This window comes from Triticum dicoccoides, chromosome 6B (assembly GCF_002162155.2).
Source record: "Triticum dicoccoides isolate Atlit2015 ecotype Zavitan chromosome 6B, WEW_v2.0, whole genome shotgun sequence".
NCBI lineage: Eukaryota > Viridiplantae > Streptophyta > Magnoliopsida > Poales > Poaceae > Triticum > Triticum dicoccoides.
This window is the reverse complement of record NC_041391.1, coordinates 56,995,643-57,004,789: the sequence shown is the minus strand read 5'-3', so window position 1 is coordinate 57,004,789 and position 9,147 is coordinate 56,995,643. Positions and strand designations below refer to the sequence as shown.

The 9,147-nt window shown below is 45.8% G+C and overlaps 1 protein-coding gene across 2 annotated transcripts; it reads left to right on the top strand.

The window, feature by feature from the left end:
• The first annotated feature begins 1,097 nt into the window (after window positions 1-1,097).
• Window positions 1,098-4,367, top strand: LOC119325916. 2 transcript variants are annotated; one of them, XM_037599639.1, is made up of 3 exons: window positions 1,098-2,261; window positions 3,227-3,326; window positions 4,078-4,367. In XM_037599639.1, the coding sequence occupies exons 1-2, from the start codon at window positions 1,160-1,162 to the stop codon at window positions 3,277-3,279; spliced, it is 1,155 nt and encodes a 384-aa protein (XP_037455536.1). In that variant the 5' UTR covers window positions 1,098-1,159; the 3' UTR covers window positions 3,280-3,326; window positions 4,078-4,367. The 2 variants fall into 2 exon arrangements, with proteins under 2 accessions (XP_037455536.1, XP_037455537.1); XM_037599640.1 differs by lacking the exon at window positions 3,227-3,326.
• The last annotated feature ends 4,780 nt before the right edge of the window (window positions 4,368-9,147 follow it).

The following is a 9,147-nucleotide window of genomic DNA, read 5'->3' as shown; positions in this document are numbered from 1 at the left end:
GGGGGGGGCTCGGGCTGTCTAGGCTGACGTGGCGGACACGTCCGGGCCTCCCATACCCGCCCTAGATTTGGGCTCGATACAAGGGGTGTCGGTCAGCCCGGACGTTTGAGGCCGGTTGGAGGCGCCCGATTAGGTCACTTTTTTTATCGGTCAGTGACCGGGCCATCCGCTTGGGCGTTTAAGGCGGGTATGAGGTGCCCTGTAGATGCTCTTTTGCATTGACTAGATTATTGACTCTGGTGCAAACGAGAGTTTGCTGGAAAAATGTCATAAAGGTAATAATAAAGTTGTTATTATTCTATTTCCATGTTCATAATTAAGTTTGTTTTTCAATATAATGCTATAATTGCAATGGTTCTTGAATGCGAGATTCAGAGACTTGTTGTATGTGTGGAAAGATAAACACCAATCAGATCTCTAGTCATGCCTCTAGACTAGCTCATGTAGCATTTTATGATTTTGCTTTTCTAACCATGGACATTGTTATTGTTAAGGAGGATGCCAAAAATACAAAAAAATATTGTTAGGATAACAATAGTATTGGATAGACCCAACACATGAAACACTATGTGATCACGTCATTAGTATATGTTATTGGTATACTTATCTTCTCATGGACAACCTCCATTGATGCAAAAGATTGCATCCTTCTCTTCATCTCTTGAATAATGACTGTTGAAGTTCCAAATATTCTCCCTTGAGTGAACTAAGTGCTCGGATGGTTAGCTATCTTACGGTGAAACTGGTCCACCAGGGTTCAAGTGGGCAGGGGTCATGCGGTCCTAGTTTTTTTAGGTGTACGCGGTCCTAGTTTTTTTTTTAGAATCTTATGCTAGTTTTTTTTTTTTTGAGTTGAAGAGAATCGTATGCTAGCTCTTTTTGGAGAAAATCCTATGCTAGGTTTTTTTTGAGAAGAAATCTCAAGCTAGCTTTGTTTTAGAAGACAAATCTTATGCTAGCTATTTTTTTTAGACGATTGTTGAGTACAGTGGGCTTTCGTCTTAGCTATCGTGGGCTTCCCTCGTCTCTACAGAACTAGTATTGGGCTTCAAATCTCACTCGCAGCCTCAGTTTTCTCTTCTCCAGTGTACGGCCAACCTTGCCCTTCGAGTCCACCCCACCCACCCCATCCGCCGCACGAGCAACTGAGGAGGGCGAGATGACGGCCAGCTTCGGCCGCCGCCTCCGCCCGACGTCGGCGCCGCCGCTCGACGACGACGACCTGCTCGACGAGATCCTCCTCCGCCTCCCACCGGATCCGTCCTCCCTCCCGCGCGCCTCCGCCGTCTGCACCCGCTGGCGCCGCCTCGTCTCCGACCCCGGCTTCGTCAGCCGCTTCCTCCTCCGCCACCGCCTCCGCCCTCCCATCCTCGGCTGCTTCATCACGGACCAGCGAAGGGCGACCGTCTCCTTCGTACCTACCATGGAGGCCCCCAATCGTCTCCCCGCCGAGCGCTTCTCCTTGCAGCTCGGCGACCGCGACCGCTTCAGTCTCCTCAGCTGCCGCCACGGCCTCCTGCTCATGTTCCTCCCGCTGTGGAGCAAGGTCCTGGTGTGGGACCCCGTCGCCGGAGACCAGCACCGCCTGGACATTCCCCCAGGGTTCGACACGAAGAAGGAGATTGGCGGGGCGGTGCTTCGCGCCGCCGGGGCCATCCGCCACTTCCAGGTGGTCTTAGTGGGCAGAGACAAACAGAACATACTCGCCTGCGTTTACTCATCCGAGGCTGGTGTATGGAGCAAACTGATCTCAACTCCGCTTCCAAATCCGTTTTGCTACGAGTTTATGGGCGTGCATCCTGTGCTGGTTGGGGATTCCCTTCACTGGTTTATTAACTGTGGTTTTCATAAAATCCTTGAGTTTGATTTGCATAGGCAGATCCTAACTGTGATACCAGGGCCCTTGGATGAGTTTCCTGTGGGCATTTCCCAAATCCTGGTTATGCGGGCAGAGGATGGTGGGCTTGGTGTTCTATTCAAGTCAGGCTGCAATGTCCAATTATGGAAGAGGAAGATTGATTGTGATGGCGAGGCCTCATGGGTGCTGGGAAGAACTTTTGATCTAGACACACTATTTTCCCTGAATTCAGAGGAGATAAAGTACATGGTGATCCTAGGCTTGGCTGAGTACAATAGTACGGTGTTCGTGCGGACAGTTGTCGGCCACTTCATGGTCCAGCTTGAGTCATTGAAGTTCAACAAGACGTTCGAAACCAACATTTGGAATTTCCATCAACCATTTGAAAGTGTCTATACTGGAGGTAACAGAATGCTTTGACACCATGGGTATAACAAAATCAGCTTGTTTTTTATAATAGTTGATGAAATGTTGTTCACATCCGTTAGGTTTAAGCTAACAATTTTTAATTTGTGCCATATCACTAATTTGTTTTGCTGCTTGATGATTTCTGCTATATATTGCACTTTTGCAGTGTGGCGCCCTGTCCCAATGCTTGTATAGTGATGTTTATGTAGTTGTTATGATCTGGAAAATATTTGCTTGCCGTATCTAGTTTAGTTTATGCCACTAGTTCTGCTTGTGTAGCCAAGTTTGCCGAATGCTTTGCATAATAATTGCACTGAATTTCAATGCTACATGCCTGTTAACATATGTAAGAAGTGTATGGTGGCAGAACTAGTTCATATCTCCAGTACACTTTTTTTTCCTCATAATAAGAACTTAACAGTTGGAAGTTGAAGACGACTGCCTGAAAAACTAGCTTGAACCAACTAGAATGTCAACTAGATAGCTTAATGTGTACATTTGGAAGCTTAAAGCAACTTATGCTTCTACCATTCAATATTTGTGCTAATCTTGCTAAAAACCTGTAAATCTGTAACAATGACTTAGTTAAAATTGATAATCAATTGCTTATTGTATCAGTCCTAGGAGAGTCCTGCTCTAACAATGACTAGGTTTAAATTTGATAGAACAATTGCTTGTTTATCACTTATAGGTGGGGCCAACTCCGAGTGGCCAATCAAATCGTTCCCTTTTAAATAATTAAACTGAGCTTATTTCATCTTTTCAGGCTAAATTTATTTGAAAACAGACTAAATCCGAATAGGCATAATTACTTATGTTGCTAGGATTTGTTAATGCTGTATCAAAGCTCACTTGTTTTTTTTCTTCTAAAATTCCACCTACGAGTTTCTTGATGCCTTCCCGTATTTAGTTAGTTTTCCATTGGAATTTCATTGGTTGTTTGACTTCTAATGCTTGTAGAAACAAGCATTGGTGGTGGACACAATGGAGCTGAACTTTTGCATAACACATAAGATGATTGTCTGGTTCAGTATGTTATTATGGTGTATTGGTTGAGCAGGTAAGCTTGTCTTCTGTACGTACGTTGAGGTATCTGAAATGTTCGTTTTAAATAAATACTCCCTCCAGTCACAAATATAAGATGTTTGTGAATCGGATGTATATAGACACGTTTAGTGTGTTTGTTCACTCAATTCAATCTGTATGTAGTCAATCGGATGTAATAAATACTCCCTCCAGTCACAAATATCTACTCTCAGGTCTTCCTGTCGATGAGTGCTGCTTGTGAGGCTATTTTGTTTTGAAGCTGAGGATGTGTTGAGGCCTGGTAGTTCTAGTTTCTGTTATGTTTGTTGCTGGTCTGGCTCATGTGCCTTCTTCCGTGTGCTGTTTAAAGTATACCCTGTTACCTGGTTTCGTTTTCAGCAGCGGAAATGGAGCCTTTGCATTCTCTGTTTTTATTACTCTAGAAGCTGAAAGTCCGCACTGCATATTACATACTCCCTCTGTTCACAAATGCAAGACGTTTTGGATATTTCAATGTCGACCACATACGGACTGAAATGAGTGAACAAACACACTAAAACGCATCTATATACATCTGATTCAGAAAAAAGTTAAAACATCTTACATTTGTGAACAGAGGGAGTATTTGTGTTCTCTGTTTCTGTTACTGTTTTGTCCCCAATATCACTACTTTGGAGTTTCTTTGTACAATTTCCACAATGGTGAATTTAGTGTTTACCCCTTTGAATCATACACAAATTATGAGACTGTATAACTTTAACGGTTTTCCCATGACTGCTCCACAGGTATCTAGAGGTGTACTGTGGTTGATGAGATGCAGGAATGGGCTTGTATGCTGCAGGTTCTTCCATTTTGTGTGCTTCACATGTCGATCGACTCTCTGTAGCACGCGCCGGTCAAGTGGGGAGTGGAACTGTAGGAGTTGATCGTTTAATTTGACAACTACCCGCTGTTATTGTCTAATTTGTGGACACAAATAGCCATTCAACTTTCATGATGAATACACACTGACAAAAATAGCAAGCATGCTGAAACATAAACAAAAAGCTTACCTGCCTGATGGCCTTCGCTTACATTTGGTGCGTGTATGTCTGTGTTCTTTGCCTATGTTCCATGATTTATCAAGTGCTGCTTATGTGAGATAGAGTGCGCGTGTGTTGGTTTATTACTCCCTCCGTTCCAAAATAGATGACTCAACTTTGTACTAACCAATTAATTTGGATCGTAGGGAGTATTTGATTCTGACAGTCTGGCTAGTTGATTTTGTATTGCACCTGCTGGCCCTGCTAGTACTCCCTGCGTATTATGGGATGGAGGGAGTATAACTTAACTCTGTCGTCTTTCTTTCTCGTCTCCCCAAAGATCAACCACCTAGCATTCCAATCTCCCCGAGTCAATGGTTCTGTTTTGTTTTCTGAATGACTGTGCTCAAGCTTTAAATCTTTGTCCTAGTTCTGTTATTGATTTTTGGCAGAGAGGAGGTGGGACAGAGAAAATAGTAGATTACAAAAAAGAAAAAAAAATCATCATATTTGGTGCTAGGATATCATGGAACCACCATCATTGATGAAAATCAATAATCGTGCGCAATGTCCAGGGTTCCAGGGTAACGACAGGAGCGACCTCATCTTCCTGCTCCTACCTTGGACGACGGAGGCGCCACTTGATTGCTAGACTTGCCCATGCTCGCCGCGGCCTTCATCAAAATGCACCACCAAAAATTACACCTTACGGCCGACCCACCCGCCCTTCCCAGTGATTGTGATTCGAATCAGAGCTTCCAATCAAGCTAACTCAAAATTAAACCCAATAGATATGAAAAGATAAGGTGAAGGAGAGTCCCCATCTCTGGCGCAGGTGATTCTGGAGGAGGACGTCGGGGATGTCACGCGTGATTCAATAAGAGGGCGGGTAACGGCAAGGCGGATGGATCGGGGTAGCATAGTTCGCACCGGTGGCCACTACAGGACTCTAGGTCGGCAAGAACACAATATGAAATGTGGAGAGATGCATAAATAGAGGGACGAAGAGAAGAACCGGGAGGACCGTGATGAAGATCTATTGATTGGGGGAGATAAAGGGAACCATGGGTGGAAGGTGGAGGAAGGGATGAAAGACCAACATGCCAAATAGATGAGGAGCCGATTCGTTGTTGTTTCGTGAGGTAGGGGGAAATTGACTGGATTTCCACCGCAGCTATAGGCAAGGGGAATTTTAGTGCCGGTTGAGAGAGCGAGAGGGGCTGGTTAGACAGAGGGGGGCCGATTGGTTGTTGCTTGGAAACTGACGCTGACGTTGTGTCATACTGGCGTGAACAACGTGCATGTGTAAAGAGAATTGCTAGTAATGGGGATCAACTTGTTTTTATCAACTTCTTAGAATATATAAGATTTTTCTTTCGAGAGTACGCCTAGGCGTATCATATTTTCATAGAAGGCAGAGTTGAAATTACAAGAAACTACCACTCGCTGCGAACGACAAGCGTAGCACACACCACACCACTCTCGAACAAGTCCACAAACGGACAACACCGCAAAGCAATCTACAACACAAAAGAGCCTATCCTCAGCTGCCACACACACCGCGTCACGACCGACGTCGGTCGCCTCCAAAGACCATCATCTTTCGTAGAACATCGCTTGTCGACGCACCATCCACTCTGAGCGCCTAAGAGGAAGTGGCAAGTGGAAGGCAGGACTCGCTCTGCTTTGAGAGAGACACCGTCTTGAAGACACCAACGACGAGCATACATAGCACCGTAGAGGACCAGAAGAGGACAGCAGCAAGCACCGGAGGAGAGCAATAAGGACCCAACCATGTATCCACACACAAAGCTCCCAACAGAGATACGACGTCGAGGACGCCGCCAATGTGCCGATCCAACACCGAATCAAGGCTTTCGCCCGGAGACAGCCACCAACTCCAAGTGAGTGAAGGTCATGGCGCACACGCCTCGGCGGCGCCTCCAAGAAGGGGATGACACCCACGGGCGCCATCACCGCCAGCCTGACAAAAGCCAAGCAAGATTTTCATCCGCGCATTGCACATCACCACACCTCCTGGAATTGGGCAACACCGTCCAATTAGCCTCGCACCGCCGCCACTGCAACTCTATGCAGAAGTAGTCGCCAAGCCGAGGACCGACGACCGGCTGCACGACAAGAGGAACCCAACCACCGCAGCAAACTCCCAGCATGGACAAGAAACCGCAGCCACCCACACCTCCGGCAAGGTCCAGGACCGGTCACAACAACAGTCACCAACCAAAGGACGACCTTGCGACGGTCGGAACCACACCTCCACGAAGCACCAAGCTGCGCCACCGGGAGAGCATCGCTGCTCACCACATTGCACGGAGGTAACCGGGCACTCGTTGCTCGCCAAGACTCCATCTTGGCCAAGAGCTCTCAGCGCCGCCACCACCAACTATACGTGGGTTCGCATCTCCGCCTCCAGACGGCGCCGCCGCCACCATAGCTCGCCATCGCACCGCTGCCAGCTCCATCTAGGCCTGCCGCCCTCCTGCCGCGCATCGGCAGCAAGCCCCCACTCCCGGTCGGCGTGGATCTGACCAGATCGAGCCCCACCGCGAAGAACGCCATGCCGCCACCGGCCCGCGCGCTCCACCGCGACGTGCCGCCATCGTCCAACATGTTGTGCCGCCCCGCACCGACACCACCTGAGCGCGCCACCCGTCGCGTGATGTCTACTACACAACCTTCTTCTTGTAGACGTTGTTGGGCCTCCAAGTGCAGAGGTTTGTAGGACAGTAGTAAATTTCCCTCAAGTGGATGACCTAAGGTTTATCAATCCGTGGGAGGTGTAGGATGAAGATGGTCTCTCTCAAGCAACCCTGCAACCAAATAACAAAAAGTCTCTTGTGTCCCCAACACACCCAATACAATGGTAAATTGTATAGGTGCACCAGTTCGGCGAAGAGATGGTGATACAAGTGCAATATGGATGGTAGATAAAAGTATTTGTAATCTGAAATTATAAAAACAGCAAGGTAACAAGTGGTAAAAGTGAGCGGAAATGATATTGCAATGCTAGGAAACAAGGCCTAAGGTTCATACTTTCACTAGTGCAAGTTCTCTCAACAATAATAACATAATTAGATCATATAACAATCCCTCAATATGCAACAAAGAGTCACTCCAAAGTCAGTAATAGCGGAGAACAAACGAAGAGATTATGGTAGGGTAGGAAACCACCTCAAATTTATCCTTTCTGATCTATCTATTCAAAAGTCCATAGTAAAATAACATAAAGATATTCTTTCCGTTCAATCTATCATAGAGTTCGTACTAGAATAACACATTAAGACACAAATCAACCAAAACCATAATGTCACCTAAATACTCCATTGTCACCTCAAGTATCCGTGGGCATGATTATTCGATATGAATCACACAATCTCAGATTCATCTATTCAACCAACACAAAGTACTTCAAAGAGTGCCCCAAAGTTTCTACCGGAGAGTCAAGACGAAAACATGTGCCAACCCCTATGCATAAGTTCACAAGGTCACTGAACCAGCAAGTTGATCACCAAAACATACATCAAGTGGATCACGTGAATATCTCATTGTCACCACAGATAAGCACGGCAAGACATACATCAAGTGTTCTCAAATCCTTAAAGACTCAATCCGATAAGATAACTTCAAAGGGAAAACTCAATCCATTACAAGAGAGTAGAGGGGGAGAAACATCATAAGATCCAACTATAGTAGCAAAGCTCGCGATACATCAAGATCGTGCCAAATCAAGAACACGAGAGAGAGAGAGAGAGAGAGATCAAACACATAGCTACTGGTACATACCCTCAGCCCCAAGGGTGAACTACTCCCTCCTCGTCATGGAGAGCGTCGGGATGATGAAGATGGCCACCGGTGATGGATCCCCCCTCCGGCAGGGTGCCGGAACAGGGTCCCGATTGGTTTTTGGTGGCTACAGAGGCTTGCGGCGGCGGAACTCCCGATCTAGGTTATTTTCTGGAGGTTTCTGTATTTATAGGAATTTTTGGCAAAGGTCTCACGTCAAGGAGGTGCCCGAGTCGTCCACGAGGTAGGCCCACACGCCCAGGGGGGTGGGCGTGCCCCCAACCCTCATGGACGGCCCGGGACTCTTCTGGCCCAACTCTTTTGCTCCGAAGTCTTCTTTTGGTCCGTAAAAAATCGTCAAAAATTGGCACGTCAATTGGACTCCGTTTGGTATTCCTTTTCTGTAAACTCAAAAACAAGGAAAACATAAACTGGCACTGGGCTCTAGGTTAATAGGTTAGTCCCAAAAATCATATAAGATAACATATAAGTGCATATAAAACATCCTAGATGGATAATATAATAGCATGAATACTTCATAAAAAGATACGTTGGAGACGTATCATCATCCCCAGGCTTAATTCCTGCTCTTCCTCGAGTAGGTAAATGATAAAAGAAAGAATTTATGAAGTGTGAATGCTAGCAGGTGCACAAGTTTGATCAATGATAATTCCAGTAACCTTTTCTAGCATCATTATATGTCATAACAGTAGTTCATCTCATAAAATGTTTCATGATCAAGTAACAAGCTATTCACATGTTAAAGCATAGACCATAAACTTTCTTGAAAACTAGCAAACTTCATTCTCAGTCATCCAACAATTGCAATTCATCTTATTTTCAGAAAGGGTCTATGTCAGAGCTTTGATTTAGCAAATCCCACATACTCAACTATCATATATTCTTCCATAATTGCTAACACTCACGTGATATTTATGGGTCCAAAGTTTTAATCGAACACAGAGAAAGATAGGGGCTTATAGTTTCGCCTCCCAACCTTTTACCTCAAGGGTAATCTCAACAATAATA

Coding starts and splice junctions, on each gene's coding strand:
- LOC119325916 (XM_037599639.1), top strand. CDS start 1,160: ATGACGGCCAGCTTCGGCCGCCGCCTCCGCCCGACGTCGGCGCCGCCG. Junction 2,262..3,226: donor TGAAAGTGTCTATACTGGAG/GTAACAGAATGC, acceptor TAATGCTTGTAG/AAACAAGCATTGGTGGTGGA.